The sequence below is a fragment of the Abrus precatorius genome, unplaced genomic scaffold, assembly GCF_003935025.1.
Source record: "Abrus precatorius isolate BTA unplaced genomic scaffold, Abrus_2018 Scaffold7, whole genome shotgun sequence".
Classification (NCBI taxonomy): Eukaryota; Viridiplantae; Streptophyta; class Magnoliopsida; order Fabales; family Fabaceae; genus Abrus; species Abrus precatorius.
The window spans coordinates 34,476,020-34,494,686 of NW_020874417.1; the positions used below are offsets into that span (position 1 = coordinate 34,476,020).

At 30.4% G+C, this 18,667-nt stretch overlaps 4 protein-coding genes across 4 annotated transcripts; 1 reads left to right on the forward strand and 3 right to left on the reverse strand.

Moving 5' to 3' along the window:
• The first annotated feature begins 811 nt into the window (after window positions 1–811).
• On the forward strand, window positions 812–2,690 carry LOC113873159 (thioredoxin domain-containing protein 9 homolog). The gene is made up of 3 exons (XM_027511161.1): window positions 812–1,249; window positions 1,502–1,660; window positions 1,971–2,690. The coding sequence occupies exons 1-3, from the start codon at window positions 950–952 to the stop codon at window positions 2,151–2,153; spliced, it is 642 nt and encodes a 213-aa protein (XP_027366962.1). The 5' UTR covers window positions 812–949; the 3' UTR covers window positions 2,154–2,690.
• A 3,845-nt stretch (window positions 2,691–6,535) lies between these two features.
• LOC113871868 (pumilio homolog 12-like) lies at window positions 6,536–7,758 on the reverse strand. Its single transcript, XM_027508962.1, has 3 exons — window positions 7,181–7,758; window positions 6,943–7,081; window positions 6,536–6,715 (listed from the first exon to the last, which is right to left on the reverse strand). Exons 1-3 carry the CDS (start codon window positions 7,756–7,758, stop codon window positions 6,536–6,538), a joined length of 897 nt encoding a protein of 298 aa, XP_027364763.1.
• Window positions 7,759–10,408: 2,650 nt separating this feature from the next.
• Window positions 10,409–12,296, reverse strand: LOC113873302 (pentatricopeptide repeat-containing protein At2g29760, chloroplastic-like). Its single transcript, XM_027511363.1, has one exon. It carries the CDS (start codon window positions 12,009–12,011, stop codon window positions 10,455–10,457), a length of 1,557 nt encoding a protein of 518 aa, XP_027367164.1. The 5' UTR covers window positions 12,012–12,296; the 3' UTR covers window positions 10,409–10,454.
• A 440-nt stretch (window positions 12,297–12,736) lies between these two features.
• LOC113871256 lies at window positions 12,737–16,486 on the reverse strand. The gene is made up of 6 exons (XM_027508231.1): window positions 16,148–16,486; window positions 15,707–15,912; window positions 15,053–15,332; window positions 14,671–14,778; window positions 13,789–14,033; window positions 12,737–13,531 (listed from the first exon to the last, which is right to left on the reverse strand). The coding sequence occupies exons 1-6, from the start codon at window positions 16,343–16,345 to the stop codon at window positions 13,414–13,416; spliced, it is 1,155 nt and encodes a 384-aa protein (XP_027364032.1). The 5' UTR covers window positions 16,346–16,486; the 3' UTR covers window positions 12,737–13,413.
• Window positions 16,487–18,667: the final 2,181 nt, after the last annotated feature.

Below are 18,667 nucleotides of genomic sequence, written 5' to 3' on the forward strand. Positions count from 1 at the left end.
GAAATTAAAATTTTGTTTACTTCTTATGCTCATTCAAGTTTTGAATTTAAAAATTACTTTTTCTTTAAATTTTAACAAAAATTTGAACTTATAATTCGAATTATTATTTGTTCTCTTACATTGATTTAAGTCTGAATTTAAAATATAAAATTTTAATTTTCCCTTACTTTAACTAAACCTTATAATTAAAATATTTGATTTCAAACACTACATAAGAGTAAAAGAGAACCTAAAATTCAAATTCACTCTAAGATATAAAAAATACCAAGAAAAAAATGTAGTGCTTAACACTCTTTAACGTGCGATATTGTTTTAATACGAGTCACACATTAAAAAATGACAGTATTATACATAATATTTTTTAAACTTATTTAAATACACTTATTTGAATAACTAGGTTTCAGATTATATTATCTGGTTAAATAGTTTTTATGGAAAAAAAAAAATTAAATTCTGATTTCTAAACTTCTCATATCCAATAAATCATTCTCTCGAACAAACACAACTTTTCTGTTGTTTATCTTAAAGTATTTTTGAGAGTTAAATTATAAAGAAAATGAAAATATGATAAATATTTTTTAAAAATTTAAAAATTATACAGTTTCTATAAAAAAAAATATTATTAATATGTTAAATTTAAAAAATTATGAAGTTAAAAAATATTAACTGAAATAAAAGAACTACTTTTTTAAAAAAATCTAACTTTCAAACATATTCTTAAAAAAATAAATAATAATTGTTTTTATTTAATTAAATGTAAAATTATCTACACCGTCAATATCTCTTTTACAGTCGGCAAACCTTATATCCTGAATCAATTCAAATCGATACGAGAGGGACCGCCGAACGAACTCAAACGGCGTCGTATCGTGCTTGACATTCATCCATTGTTCCATTCCTTGTGGTGCAGAGATACAGAGGGAGAGAGATCTGAGAGTAGGAGAGGAAGATGGAGAAGGGGAAGATCGAAGAGGTGATCGAGAAGCAAGTCCTCACGGTGGCGCAAGCCGTCGAGGACAAGATCGACGAGCAGATCGCCGCCCTTGAACGCCTCGATGCCGACGATCTCGAGGCTCTCCGCGAACGCCGCCTTCAGCAGATGAAGAAGATGGCAGAAAAGCGCTCCCGTTGGATCTCCCTTGGTCACGGAGAATATTCCGAGATTCCCTCCGAGAAGGACTTCTTCTCCATCGTCAAGGTCAGCGAACGCGTCGTTTGCCATTTCTACCGCGATAACTGGCCCTGCAAGGTACCTACCAATTTCACCATTGACGTTACCTTTCGTTTCCAGATCACGATAACTTGGACAATCGATGTGAAATTGAATGCTAATTGTGATTATATATATATATATTATTACTGCTCTCTGGTGAGTGTGGGAGGGAATACCTGAAAAGAATTTAAATATGATCATAGCTCACGGTTAAGTTTGTTGTTGTTATTCTCTTCTTTCTAATAATTAAACATCGAGGAAACGTTCACGTTCACCGTTAATTTCCAGGTTGTGGACAAGCATTTGAGTTTGTTAGCGAAGCAGCATATCGAGACTCGGATTGTGAAAATTAATGCTGAAAAAAGTCCCTTTTTGGCTGAGAAGCTCAGGATCATGGTTCTTCCAACTCTTGCCCTCATAAAGAATGCCAAAGTTGATGATTACGTGGTATGTGATTTGTATATGAAGGCACTTACTTGCTGATCAAATTTATGGAAAATGCTATGGGGACTTTGTCAAGGAATAGAAAAGGTTTTAATTAAAAAGTGTTATTAATAATCTTCTGTCATAAATTTCAATGACATGATTTTTAATAATTTTTCTTATCTATTAATTTCCTAACCATGACTCTAAGGAGACTAGTTATTAAGAGTTTATGTACGTTTGTCGAGAATGTTATGTTGGACAGGGTTTCCTCTATTTGTGGTTTTTGGTTCAATTTTAAGCACCATCATTATGACAATGGTATGTGTTTTAGGTGGGCTTTGATGAACTTGGTGGGACTGATGAGTTCAGCACAGAGGATCTCGAAGAAAGGTTGGCTAAAGCTCAAGTCCTATTTTCTGAGGGAGAGTCATCATTCAATCAAGCAAGGTCCAATGCGCAAACGAAAAGAAGTGTTCGACAGAGCACCACAGCAGACTCGTCAGATTCTGAGTAACTTGCATTTCCTGATGAGCATTATTAACCCTGCTCTCCTGAGAAACTGAGCACCTGGGTTACACTCTAAACTCAATCTCATTGATTGCCTTGGTGTGTCTTCTGTAAGAGTTTATCATGAGTAGATCATGTTGAGATCATCCTTTTTTCTGTGATATTTTTGAGATAATCCTCGGATTATACTAACTTTATTAATCTTTGTTAGTAATTTTACGAGTTTTGAGATAGATGCAGTCCTTTATTATTGTGTTTTGCAAATGTGCTAATGTATTGGTAATAGGTACTACTGCAAGTCGGTCTCATGCGTTCTGTAGTCTACTATAAAGTAAATATGCTAGCTGATGATAACTATTCATCTCTATCGCCAGAACATAGTTTCTAAATGGAAAACATGTATGGCTATATATTGTGCATATTGAATCATTCAAAAGGGATTACAGATTATTCTTAAATGGGCACAGGGAAATTCAAGAAATGTTGAGCAAACCAAACCTATTTTTCCTCAGATTCTCAAATTATAGGAGAGGGTTTACAAGACATGAAGTAATGCTTGTTTTTGTCTTATAAAGTAATACTAAAGTCTGTTCCGGCATATCTGTATATTAATTCTCTAAGTGGTTGCTCGTCATTGACTTTCTGAATATCAGTAAAAAGCTGAATGATGGAATTGTTTCTAATCAGGAAATATTTTATTATGACTTTCTTATAAAATTGCTGCCTAGGATGAAATAAACAGGCACAAGAATGAAAGCCAGATCTGGGCCAAAAATTGCCTCCTGCATGTTATAGACTACCTCATGTATCAATTTTGTGGGAATTCTTTTAGTAATGCCTTGTAGCACTCCATGTTGTCAGGGATATCTATAAGATGGTTGGGCCAATAAAATCACCAGATTCATGTCCTTGGAGTCTTGGACTTAGTTGCCATGCACTTTTATGAATTGGAAACAGTCATTTTCCAGGTGTTTTTTTTGTTGACAAAAAAAAAAAAGAAGCAATCATTTTTTGTCACTAATAATGAGATTAAAGTTTTAAAATTAGTTTATTGACACTTGCATGTGTTGAAATTTACACAAAATAGTAAAATTGAAACTTACACGATATTGGAGTCTATATGGGGAAAAAAGGCCTAGGACTGTTATATCTTGTGGAATACTGTTATACACCACCATGTATTTCCTTAAGTATTTTCTGTTTTACTTTCCCTTTTAGTGTGCATCATTTAATTGGACCTGACCAGTGTGACTAGAGCATAACGTTCTTACACGCAATAAGAAGAATTCATCTAATTCAATTCCCGCTCCCATTCTAATTAGATTTAAAGTTTTGCGTAGTTGGTTTTCTACACTACAATCCCAAAGGCTTATTAATTTTTTTAGTTATTGAACACGTAACAGATATTAAACAAAATTATTCTTGGGTCTTCTCATAATTTAAGGTTCAGAAAAGTTTGATCTAGATTCTTAACGCTGAGATTTTCATCCTATTACAAGCAAATTATTTAATGACACATTCAACAAGAAAACATGGTATTAGCTTTACTACAACGTGTTTTTTTTTTTTTTTTAAATACTGTACTAATAAACAAGAAAGCACAAACTTCAGGGAAATTGATCAAGATTGGAACACTTACTTCGATACAAGCAAAAACCACTATATTTTAAACGCATTCTGCAGTATAGAACCAACCAAACATCATTTTTCAAAAAAAATGCAACAGTTGGAGCACTTTGATTTGATGGATGGCAGAATCATAGGAAAATAAATAATAAAATTTACCTGAAAAAATTAATAATTTAAATATGACATTTGAATGCATAAAGTATTATAATATGGTGTTTTTGACATAAATTTTTCAAACAACATATTTTTAATGTTGATATGAAAGTTTTAATATACAGTAACTTTATAAAAAATTAAATTTTAAGTACTTTTTTGTAATGCTTTATTTTAATAAATAATATTTTTATAAAATATAAATAATTTTTAAAAGGACAGTATTTTTACTGGTATAAATTTAAAAATTTTATATTTAATCTGAGTCTTTCATTTAATTTAAATATGATGGGTTATAGTTTATTACTTTACTGATTATTAAATTTAAGTTAAATGAAAAGTTCAGATTAGGTATAAATTTTTTTAGATTTCTCATTTTTAAATAATATACATATAAATATTAAAATTATATAAAATTTGATATTTATAATAAGAAAATAATATAAAATATTCTTTATATTCTATAAACAATTATTAAATACTATAATTATTGACATTTGATATCGATAAATTCTCACTTATATGTATATAGACATAAAATTTAAAAACGTTAAAAAAATTAAGAATAAAAAAAATATAATTTATTACCACGTGATTTAAGTGATAAGGAGTGTAAAATAATTTATTTATAGTAGATAAAAAAAATCCATATGTTATTTTTTTATTAAAATTTGACTAACTTGATTACAAGATTAAAAAGTAATTTTTAAAAAAATATAATCAATATCTTAAAATTTAGTCGTATGTGACAATTCCTTATCTTATAAAAAAAAGTATATTCTGTTCCTTTGGAATTTTGTGTGATAATTCATTCATTAATTTTTCTTCTAAAAATATATAAATTTCGTCTATTTGTTCTATTTTAAATTTGCTCATGTTATTCACACTTGTATCTTCCACCTGCTTCTTTTTAATTCACCCTTTCACTTAAATTCTTTTATTCTTTATATTCATTTTATAATTCATCAGCCGTTCCAAAATAATATTACCAATGCCTCCTTCTTGCACTATTATCACTCATTACTTTTAAGGTTTGTTTATGAAATAAAATAAATATAATTTAAATTTTTTTTTTTTGTAAAATCTTGAAATATGTTTTCTTTTTTAGTAGAATCATATTCAGCGGAAAACAAAACACAGTGTAGTCAAATTAAGACAAACGTTCTCATTCGGAACATAAGTTATTCAAAAGTAGTTGTACATTTATTTCAGTTTATATAAAGTATATTTTATTTCATATAAATTTTCGAAATAAATTGATTATAAGAATATAAGTTGTTAAAGGTAATACAATACACTAGTAACGACGCTGGACTATGATTTTTGACATTGGTTAATCTTTAAATAATAAAAAAATACATCAAATTTAACATGAAATCATCACCTAAAATGTTCTATTGTTATACAATGGGGGTAAAAAATAAATTACAGCAACATATACTTGATTTCAACAAACAAAAAAATATCAAACATAAAAATCTAAAAAATACTAAGAGATTAGTAATCAAAGTTTTATCATTCACGAAAAACTAACAATCCCGACACATTAAACAATAAGAACCAAGATCAAAAGCTATTTTGTGATCTTATAGGAGCTACGTGCTTTGTCAAACACTTTTTTCCCATAAGGATGGCGGTACAGATCCTTATCATTTTTTAATATGATTCTACAAAGATGATGAAGTAAAGGACCCTGCAATATATGTATATAAAAAGATTAAGCAAGAACAATTTCTACATAAACAAGGTTTAAATCAAATAATCAAAATATATGATATTTTCTAATTCAAAGCATACTTCGATGTAGACAAAAAAAATAAAAAATGACAAGTATTGTAGCATTTCAGGAATTCTCTCGTAAAAAGTTTCTTATTTCAAAAGATTATAGAGAGAAAGAGAGTCATACCTCAGTATATTCTATTGCTCTCTGAACAACAAAATTTCCAAAAGGATTCTGGACTAAATGCAGAAACTCAGGACTCTGGAGGAACTCGAGAACCATAATTTCAACATCACTTTTTTCAGAAAATTGTATGAGATCCTCTACCACGTTGCTGCCGTACTTGTTCATCGACAACTCAACATATCTTCCGCGAAGCACTAATATTATTTTTGCATTTACTGACTTTTGCTTCATTTTAACTATATATTGTACCACATAATTTCTATGAACAAAATGAAACAAATTTTTAGTTATAAAATGAAGGATCATACAAATTTAAAAGAAGTATATTTAAGTTTTAAAGTAAAATAATTTTAAAGAATGAAGTATATTATAGTTAACCACAACTATCATTCTTTTCAAAAAGACGATGTAAAGCATTCCTAAGATACTTCATGCGCTTGTATACAAGGGATAGCCTTATTCTTCGTACACTATATCATAACTTATTTATATCTTATTAGTAAGACATGTTTTTTATTAGTAAACAGCAAAAACTATACGTTCGTAACAAAAAAAATTATGCACACCTACGAATAGTTGTGAACACAAAATCCAAACGTGACTATAATCGTAAACGGGTGTAAAAGCATATGAGAATATCATTTTCTTTTCAAATATGGTATTCACATAAATTACAAATAAACATAAAATATAAGGGGATTTCAGAAGAGGTCAAACCCATATGGATCGTCTGCTAAGACAGCAGCATTTAACATTATTTCATCGACCAGATGTTGTGTACCTTCTCCTTCAGCATGGTCCAGACAATTTTGAATAACACAACATCCGTTTTTATCTCTTGCAATATCAACGCAATTCCATGCTATTTCATTCAAAATAATCTGCAAGGTTTTCAATTGAAGACTTATTATGGGAGAAAAACTATCTTATTCATGTTCACTTGTGTAGCACAAATAGTGTCAATTACTATAGTTAATTAATTAATTGCAGTACGGTAGTGCGGCCAGATAACGGCAAGGTTTAAAAATATATTAAAGAAATTACTTCATCATATCTTGCATTGATAAAAGAAATTGTGCATTACTTTTTTACATATAGGTGGGAAGACCTTCACGCACTGTTCAATCACATAACCACCATTAAATTTTTTTGTCAACGGGACTGTGATCGTCATCATTGCATGTGTAATTGCACGTATATTGCGTGCGGTCATGATATTCTCCAGCATAATTTGAACAACCCGAGTTCTGTAGCAACAAAATTAGAAAGTAAAAGCAACCAGGCATTACAAAAAAATCGAAATTGAAATTTTTAGAGAAATATGAAATTCAATGGTTATATAGTACCCATAATTTTCCATGCAGACGTCTTTCAGCTTATTGACATCTTGAATAATCAAGGAAAATATAGTGTCCACGTAGTGCTCTTGGATGTTGCTTGATTGAAAAAACTTCTGAACTACGTAACTGCCATAGCGGTGTTTCATTAGATAGTGTAAATGATCCTTGAGTTCTGAGATGATCATTTGGATTTCCTGTAGATCCCCTTCATCAATCCTCGTCTGTAATAAACGACATCCACATGGACACATTGCCCTCCAAAGCAACTGTCCCTTATGTGGTATAATTGATTGAATGCTATAACACGGTATCAACCTAGTATCCAATTGTTCACCACTCAGCATCTCGAACCCGTTGGAGGGACCATCGTAGCCTTGTGAACTTAATCTATTCCCAACAGGAATATTATTATTCGAAGTTGAGGTCGTCCCATTCATAGTCTGATTCAAGGTAGAACAATTACTGTTGCCTCCATGATCATTAGTTGTGTTGTTAGGATCATTAGGCAAACCAAGCCTTTCCAAAACAGATTCAAGGCTTTCCAGTAGACTAGTACTGGTGTTCTCAGCATGCTGGTCCTTCATGATTTAAATCTGTACGAAAGGGTTGAGTTTAGAATGACTGTTGTTCAGAAACAGAAATAAAAGGCTAGAGTAGATCGAGAACGTACTAAAAACACTGAAGGAAGGGAATTTATTTAGTGATATGTCTAAGGCTTATTCGAATTTTAATCTAATGTTGAGAAGCTAAGATAAGATGTTGAGAAGATAAACTAATCTCATGTTGACGATATCTATTATGTTTCTCTGTTTTGCCACCTCTTTAAAATTTGAATATTTGAATGATAAATTGCTTTCGTACATTTTAATTTATTATTAAGGGTTGCACTAAACTTGTTTTTCAATTTTTTTTAATGATGACTATCTTCTGTCATATTTTAAAGTCATTGTATTTTTTCTTATTAATATTTATACACTATTAAGTTTTTAAATACGAAAAGTTTAACTATTGATATATATTATGAAAATTAATTTAGCTTTAAAGTTGTCAAACAAAACTTTAGCATAATACTTAATGTTGAAATTATAACTATGTTGTTTCTGATAATTTTTTGAGATAATAATAATTGAGTGGTAGTGTTCAACTTAAAATTAAACTCAAAGGTTATCACAATCTAACTAGACAATCCTTTATTTTCTAGTTTTGATATAATTTGATAAGTCTCTTCATCGATCGATTAAATAGTGTCACTCAGTGATTTAATCAAATTTATCAATATTCAAGAGATAGATTATTTAAATAAATTGTACGAGATTAGTAATATATATTAAAAATTCCAATTATGTTGATAATGACAAATTCTAAATTTAAAATATAAATATTTCTTAATTCTTTTGTGGATATATCTGTTGACTTTTTTTTTTCAAAACTTATTTTAGATCCAGTTTTTTTTTATAATATGTGAAGATTACAAATTAAGTTTATAAACATGAATTTAACACAATAAAAATACTTCAAACATATATTTATATGAAATATTATATAAAAGATAATTTTATACTTAAATCAAATATTACAAATGGTGTACGGGTGAGTCTCTTGTTCTGAAGACAACATGCTCATGATTCAGATTTTTAGTCAAGCAACAAGTTATTTAAATAAACAAGACAAGTACTAAATCATTTCACACTTAAAATTAAATTTTTATGTTATTTTTAAAAATAAAAAATTAAACAATAATAAATAAATAATCATTATTATCATATTTAAACGATAACCTGAGTATTGAGCGATGCCAATATTTAAAATAGTGCTACAAACTCATTACAATGATAACTTTTAATATTTATTATGTCAAATGTTATTTTGACAACAAATACAATTACTTGTAGTGATATGACATAAGCTAAAGCTAAAGTACATAGAGTAAGATTTTTAAGACTTAAATATGAGTTTTATTTGAACGATACTAGTTTGAAAATGAGTCATAAACTGTAACGAGAAAAAATTAATAGTGTCATTTAAAAATTAGATAAGCTAAACATATGTTAATGTTGACGATATGAAGATATCCATGTTCATAAGTTAATCTCTCTCTCTCTCTCTCTCTCTCTCGCATTTTTAGAATATTTTAAGATTGATCAACTTCTCCGAAACTCAAACCTAATCATCTTGAACAGTCAACGGCCCGTTAGACTGATATCTTGAATACGAAAAAAAAAACTCACTTAAATTTGATACTTGTATTGATCGACCAAAAACAAAAATCCTTGATACTTGTAAGATCCAGAGTTGGAATCCTAATCATCTTGCATAATGCTCTCACCACTTGAGTTGATTGTAAGGTTGACATTATGCCCAGTTGAATGACGCGAAACTATCTATCTGCAATAACTTGGCTATGATTGCTAGCATATGAGTATTATATAAATACGTATACACATTGTTTTATGGTTATTGCTCTAATAGTGCAAACACTAATTATTTGAGTGTTAAGTTCACCATCCACTTCGTCTCCAACAACGTATATCCCAGCATAACCATTCGTCGCCTCAGTTAGGTTCGTGTACTTTCGAGCCCATCAAAGTTTCACCAAACCAATATAGATCTAAAGATGAATATATATAAAGAAAATAACTACTATGATAAAAAGTGTCTTCATTATAAGATTAAAAAAACCATTCTGTAAGACTAAATTAAAAGATAAAACTTTCAAAGTTGTTATATATAAATATATTTTAAAACATAATACTTTCAAAATTAAATTATATAAAAATGTAAATAATATTAATTTGGTATAATGTGTCAAAATTTATTTTATGAACTTTAATTGTGTGTGTGTCTATATATATATATAATGAGATGTTTGATTTAAGAAAGGTCATGTAGCACATTAGGAGGAACAGTAGATTGAAAGAAATCCTCACTCTCAAGAGGGAGAATTCATTTAATACATAAGAATTGATAAATACATCAACTCATCTTTAGTGAAAAAAGATTCACTCTGTATGATAAATTATTGAGGATTACTTTTAAAATTAGACCATAACATGGATCCTCCCCGTGTTAGTAGAAGATATACCCCAACCCAAGGGAGTTTACCTAGTTAATGTCTCAACCTAAGGGATTGATCTCACTATTATGCTCATGAGATACATGTTCAAAGACCAAAATATCTAATCTAATTCCCACCAACTAGATCTTCACACAGACAATCCAACTTGCAATCTATGACAAAAAATAACAGGTTTGATTTCCTCTTCCTGTAATCAGAGCATATCTAATAACAGCACACAAACTGATATTGGCTTGCTACTTTCATATGCTTCACCAATCCAGCCAATGTATGATATATGACCTCAATTTTAGGATGTGACAAATAGCCAACAAGAAATTCATGTACAACTCCATCCACAATAATCCAACTACTTCCTGGCTGCTTCATGATCCCCTTCTCTCTCATTTCCAGCCGCAGCTCTGAGACATCACTCCATTGATTGTCAGAGGCAAGTGTATTAGCCAACATCACATAGCCTGCAGAATTATTTGGGTCTACTTCAACAAGCCTCCTGGAAACCTCTTGGGCCAACTCAACTCTAGAATGGAGAAGGCAGCCTCCAAGCAAAGCACCCCAGACAAAATTGTTAGGCTTGAAGGGCATGGAAGTCACAACCTCAATTGCTTCTTCTATGAATCCTACTCTTGCAAGAAGATCAACATAACAAGCATAATGTTCCAATGTAAGAGAAGAGGAAAAGGTCAGGTCCCTAAATATCTGGCGTCCTCTTGCCAACAACCCAGAGTGACTACATGCACTTAAAGCACCAAGATATGTTCCATCATTGGGTTGTAAGCCAAATTCTGGCATTTTGTAGAAGAGTCTCAATGCATCCTCTCCTTCACCATTTACTGCAAGACCCATTATCATTGCATTGAATAAGACAACATCTTTGGAGACTGTATGCTCAAAAACTTCCTTTGCCCTATCCAAACTGCCACATTTAGAATACATGTCAATTAAAGATGTAGCAAGAATTTGGTTAGACCCAATTGTACCTTTATATCCAACAGATATTAGGTACTGGTGTACCCAAGAACCAAGACTCAAATCACCAATTTGAGCACAAGCTGAAAGCACACTAACCATTGTAATGTGGTTAGGTCTAGTGGTTTGTTCTTCTACCATCTTGTGGAAAAGACTTAAACCCTCCACAGGGCTGCCATTTTGAATGTATGCACTTATCATAGCATTCCATGGAACCACACCTCTTCTTCCTGTTGCAGAAATTTGGTCAAACCTTTCTCTACTCTTCTCAATCTTCCCCCATTTACCAAACAAGTAAATCAGGACCGTGTTAACTGAATCTTGGCAAGTTTCTTCAGGACTCGTGCTATCACCAACCAATTCTGAAAGAACGTTAACCCATTTCTCAATTTTTGACATCTTAAGGCTAGAACAAGCTGATAAAACACTGACCATAGTATCACTTTGAGGAAACAATTTCTGCCCAATCATCACATGGAAAAGCTGCAAAACCTCCTCACTCTGACCAGACTGAGCAAAACCAGTGATCAAAGAAGTCCAACAGCTAACTACACTTTTTTCAGGAATTTCATCAAACACTCTACGGGCATAAACCAAATTATTAAAGCCTTTAGCATACACAGCAACCAACCCATTACAAACAAGAGAGTCAGAGAGAAAACCCATCTTCTGAATGTAGGCATGAATCTGTTCAACGTAACGGGCCTGTTTGGAGCGAAAGCAAGCCTTAAAGAGGAAAGAGAAGGTTAAGTCATTGGGCAAAAGTAGACGTCGTTTCAAATCGTTGAACATGGAAACGACATGAAAAAAGTGACCCTCTTGAGCGAGGACTCTGATGATGGCGTTGAAAGGGAATATGTTTGGGTTTTGGACGAGGTGAAAGACCCGAAGAGCAATGCGAGATGGGTAGTGGCCAATGAGGCGCGTGGCTATGAGGTTGTCTTGGTGTGCACCAAGTTGGAAAATGCGTGCATGGATTTGGAGAAGAGAAGAACGTGGAATGTGGCCCTGTAGTAGGGCTGCGAGGTTTGTCAAGCTGTTGGGGTGTTCTGATACGGAACAACACGACGGTGAGTGAAGAAGCGCAACAACGGAGGAAGAACAATATTTTAACTTTTGGGTGGTTGGAACGACAAGCTGATTAGACAGTGAATGCATGCCTGTTTAATTTGGTTCACTTTTCATAAAAAACGTTGCATGTTTCACTGTTTGAGGCCTGAATCCTGATCAATCATTCGCAGGTTGTAGCATTTTCATGTGATGGCGGAAGTGGTAGTGGAGTTTCCCGCCAAAGTTAATGATATGCTATTTGCAGCTTTACTCAACTGTTGCAGTTAACAAAAACACTTTCCAGAATCCAAGTTAAACTGAATTTTTTTCTGCAAATAGCATGTTTAACGAAATTGTAATTAAACTAAGGCTTAACTGCACTAAATTAACGATCCTTTCTAACATATTCTTTATTATTAATTAAAATTTATTAAAAATTACAAAAACTTTATAAATCTCACTTTTAAATTAATATTTCTCTCTCATACTTCTTTTTCTTTTTGTTAAAAAATATGTATTACAAGCATTTCTCCTCCAAATGTAATCTTTACGTTTTAGCTACATCGGCTCTCTAAACTGCAAAGGGGAGGAGAAATGGAGTACAAAGAGGTCGATAAATGATAAAGTACCCGTAGCTATTTTGCTCTTCACTGTGAAGTGTTTTTTCTTTAACTAAAATCAATAACTACAGAGAATTTTAACATCTTTCTAAAAGTAATAATAAAATGTGTTGTTTTAACAAACTTATCAGCTCTTTATTACCGGGGCAAGAAATCAAATGAGATAAGAAGATCTATAAAATCTACATCTAACTAAATTGTTTTATTCAAATAAAGCTGGTAACTAATAAACTACGTTTTGCATCTCATGGTGCATAGTTCTTCACAACATTTCCATATTCTATACTATTTAATCACCCAGTAACAAAAATGCCACATGCCAACCATCTTCGATCCTTCCAATGGTCTGACATAATGAAAACTGGTAAGCGCCAGGAACGCAAGATTCTTCCATAAGCAAATATATCTTCTCAGCAGAAGTTGACTAGTACTTGAATCTGTTTTATGATCTCTTCATGTTGAAAATAAATTTGTTGAAACCGTGCCTCTATATACAGATTGAACAATCAAAATTTGAACATCATTCAAGCAATTTGTTGACTGCCAGAGGCATCATTCTCAGTATCACTTGTCAAGGATAGCAATTCTGTCAACTCCATTCGGCACTCAAGGCCTCTAAGATAGTGTCCCAACAGCATGCACCTTCACAAGGAGGATTCAGTAAGAAAAGTTAGTTTTGTTTGTTCAGAACATCAGCATCAACAAGCACGGCACTGATAAATAACTAAACATTCCAAATCATCTTTCAAACATCATAGTAATTCTTTAACCCCCACCTCTTTTAACCAATCCTAACCCCCAGACACTCATTCTTGCATAATAAATAAACAAATATATAAATAAATAAAATACACATGGAAAGGAAGTAATGTAATTCAAAAGTAGAAAAAGAAACTGACCAAAAGAGCAGGCGAGCAAGATAGTCCCGAGTTAATGAAATGACAGGCTGAAATTGAAGAGAAGAGTTCTCGATCACCTCAGCACAATCCTCACCGTCAAGATTTGCTGCTCCAACTGTTGCATTCTCTGACATAGTTGAAGGTTTAGAATGCATCTTAGGAGAAAGGGTAGCAAGGAGACCATGGACAACAGAAAGGATGATCTCCTTAAGCTCGGGGCAAGTAAATTCTGATAGTTGAGCTACCTGCTCATTAGCCACATTCACCCAACAAAATTATTAATATAAATTGAAAAATGAATGCACTGTGAATATAGTTAAATGAAATAGGAGTCAACTGATTAATAATGTCAAAAGTGCTTCTTTAAATGCTTGAATGAACAGTTGGATTTATCACATCCTTGAAATTTCCACCGTAACAATGAAAGAATTCAAGTATTAAAGGGTAGAACAACAACCAAAAGCCTTTTCCCACCACTTAGGATTTGTTACATGAATCAAATGACTTCCAGATATCATACAAAGTACAAACAATTGTATTTAAAAAAAAAAATTAAACATGAAAATTTTATATCAGAAAATATTCCTTGCCTATGGTTGCAGAGAATGAACAAAGATGTATCAAAGCACTGAAAGCAGAAAACACTAAAATTAATTTTCACAAAATTCAGATATTTTTCTTCTCTATACATAGTACAGTAAAGATAAATTGGCTACTTCTGTTATGTTGTTAGTAATATATGAAGACAAATACTGAAATGGAAAACCAAAACCAGGAAGAATTGCACTATGCTGATACGTAGCCATTAAACAGTATATGCAAGTTAAAAAAAAAGAGTCTAAATGCAAAGACAACTTGAGAATTAACTCAAAAGGGCAAAACCTGTTCAGGTTGAAGAGATCTCAAATAATCCAATAAATCATTCTTTTCCTCCCCAACAAACTGTTGCATTTGAAGAGCAGCGCTTTTCCTCTTCACTTCGTGCAGTTCCTTTAGAAATGTCCCAAAAAAGTGGAAAAGAAAGCAACATGAGAAAAACAAGTTTATTGTAGCCTGGTCTATGTGCAAATAAAATACAGATCAATATCATCAACAAACACACAAATTAGAGAGCATGTACAAAATCAAAAGATGAAACATACAATGAGCTATTTGACAAACAAGAATTGACCAAGTCCAATGCAAAATGCATTTCACTGCATCGTGAATAACATGCTTATACTCTTGCTAATATCAAGAAAAGACCCCTGATTTTACAAAATACCTTCTTCATGGAAGACAATTGAGATTGCAAATTAAAAATATATTCTTGAGCTTCTGCAGATATTTCACCAAGATCTTGAATGTCGACATTCTCATGAAGCTTTTCAAATTTGGTAAACAAATTCTTCTTTCTACCAAAGTCAATGACATTTACACTGTCATGCAGCAACCCTTGTAAGTCAACATTCGGACTTTCTGCCTTTGCCTTCTCTGTATCTCGTTCACACATATCAAGGTTTTTCTCAAGACAAAGCCTATATTCAGCATTGCGCAGTGTATACCTGCAATCAAGAAGAATGTTTTTCATGTTCCGGATAAACATTACTTGGTCATACATGAAAACTGAAAAGAGGAACATTCTTTAGAAGTTTCAGAAAGTTTGGGACATTTATCAATGTAGATTCATTCAAGTAAATAGTTGGGACAACAAAATTCTCTCCCTTCTCCAGATGATTTGTCCATTCCTTTAAACGACTCATTGAATTAGAGAAACTAATTATGGGTTTCAAGAGAGCAAATTCATGAGATTTTAAATTTAAATCAAACAATACAGCTAGACTGTCACAACCACAAAATAACAGTCCTGTAGACTCCATACAGAGAATATACAAACAGTACTTAAGTGTTTTGGCATAATCATAGAAATTGAACTTACCCAGTCATCATTGAAGAAATCAGCAACTTGGAGAGCGGTTCCCACATGGCCTCGATGACAACGTGAAATTGATCAGATGGAAGCAAGCCCAGCATACCAGAGATGGTCCTTTTCATGGCATCTGCAGTAGTTGGTGGAACATCTTTCTGGATGTGGCTCACATCGAGAGGTTCTATCTCTTGTATCAACTCCGTAAGCACCGATTTCTAGAATTATAACACTTAATAGTCAAATTCAGAATTACATTTGACAGACACTACTGAGCAAACATATTGTTGAGATGAAATTACAGTGCACAATAGTCCTTAAATACTAAAACTGAATTAAAGTGCACAGAGAAATTAAAGCATTTCTAACAGCAATAATAAGAGAGTTTTTTTTTTATAATAAAAATGAATTCAAAACCCGACAAGTGAGTCTAATTTAGAGAGGAAAGGGTACCTTGGACTTGGAGGTGAAATCGTCGAAGGAGTGGATTGAGGAAGCAAGAACAAGAAAAGGGGCTGGAGATTTTGTAGGGTTTGAGGAATGGCGTAAGGGAGAGAAAGATAGGGAGAGGGAGGGGCGAAAGGAAGTGGGTGAAGAGTGGCGATGGAAGAGAGGAAGAGAAGAGGAGAGGATGGAGGAAAGGGCTGCCATGAGGATGACAACAACCACCAACAACACCCGTTCTTCCTTCCTCTCTCTCTCTGGGAGTGACTTACAGCCACAATTTAACACACAAAATGAGTAATTGTTTGTGGGTGATAAAAATACTTAGAAACGGGTCAAAACAACGCACACAACATCATGGCTTTTCTTCTTTATATATTATATGTTTTTTCCTCGTAACGTCTGTTTTCTTCTGGATAAAATTAAGTTGCAGGGTCAGTTTTATTTTCATTCAAAAAATGTAAAAATAGATTAGATTTTCACTTAACTGATCCAGATTCATTTAAAAGATTAGATTTTAAACTATCTATTTTTTTTAAAAAAATTTGGTTTAAAAATTTACATTTTGTTGAAATTTTGATTAAATATATTATAACTTTTTTCTATTATTATTAATTATTAAATTTTATAATAATTAATATAAAAATATACTTTTATATATTTTAATGAGTTAATAATAATTTTTTTTATATTCATATTAATTAAATTAATAAATATATATATACATATATTTTACATTATATTATTTATCCACCACAATAATTTATTATAGTGATTAAATTTTAAATTAATCTTATTTTTAAATATTTTAAATTAGTTTTAAATTTTGAATTAAATTTAAAATTAATTTAAAATTAATAAAATCTAGTACATGATTTAATATTTTTTTTTATATTTAAAACAATTAATTTTATATTCATAAATAATGGAGTTAGTGTTTGTTGTTATTTTAAACTTGAAAGATATCTATAATTTTTTAAAATTAATTGATGTTATTTTTTTAATATTTTCAAAATAAGAGAGTATTAACATTTTTTTAAACTAGATAAATACTTCTATTATTTATCAATCTAAAAAAATGTTTATACTTTTTTATCTTTAAGATATTAAATAAATTATAACTATTAATATAAATAAAATATAAAATATATTTTTAAATTTACGAGTACTATAGCAAGTACCACTGTAGGTAGTTTATTAGTATAGATTGTTAATTTTACTTATTTTTAAGTATTAACAATATAATTTTTTAACTTCAGAGGGTATTAACAATCCAATTTTATGTTAAATTAATTTTAAATTTAATTTTTAAGGTCAAATTAATTTTCAAAACATTTGTAAATTTAATTTTTAAGGTTAAATTAATTTATTATATTGCATAGTTGTATTAAATTGGTGTAATTTTTTTAAATTATAATATTTATTAATTAGTTTATATTTTACAAAAAAAATTATAAAATATATATTAATTTTTTCACTTATTGTTAATAATAGTGTTGATTATGAATGTTTAAATTAAAATTTATATTAATAATATCAAATAATACAATAAAAATTTAAATATAAAATTAATAATATCAATTAATTTAAAAGATTATTATATTTTTATATATTTAATATAATAATTATATTTAAAAATGTTTTAAATGTTTAATTTTAATTATATGAATTAAAGTTCATAAAAAAATTATCATAAAATATAATGAAGAAATTTTGTAAATTCATCTAGTGCAAAACATAAAATAGTACCTCATTCATACATAGTATAAATTTTGACGAATAAACAAAAGTTATGATACTCTGAGTAATTGAGAGGGTTTGATATTCCCTCATACATATGGAATAATTCTGACGTTAATTCCTTATCAGTTTTAAGATATTAAAATTTATTTATGTATGTTTTCTTTTGAGTTTATGAGTACAAAAATTATACTTTTTTCATAGAAAAACTTATACAAAACACATGTTATCGTAAGAAAGTTGCTCACTTTTAATAACAAAGTTTCATTCTAACTTTACTTAACATATGACAAAATTGTAAAGATGATAACAAATAATAATATCATGTTTATTTAGTAAAGATGATGACAAATAACAACATCATGTTTATTTTATACTTTAAGTAACAAATTTTATTTTAAAAAAATTCAACAATTTTTCCAACTGTATTAGCAAAACTTTTGCCACTGATAGTTTCACCAAACAAAAAAGAGTTTTAAAAAATAACAAATAAATAATTTATTTTTAAAATATAATATTTAAATAAAAAACCTATTCTAATGCACACATAAAAAAAGTCTAAATTTAAATTATGAGTTTAAATATAAAAAAATGACAATCTATTTCACATGAATATTTCATCACAAAATATTACGTTATCATGGGTTAGTGAATAAAATATTGGAAACTAACAATATAATAAAATATCAATCATTTTAAACACGACTATACATATTTTAATATAAATTTAGTGCATTTTTTTAAATTTCAAAATTTTTAAATGAGAATTTATTATCAGTAGTATAATAC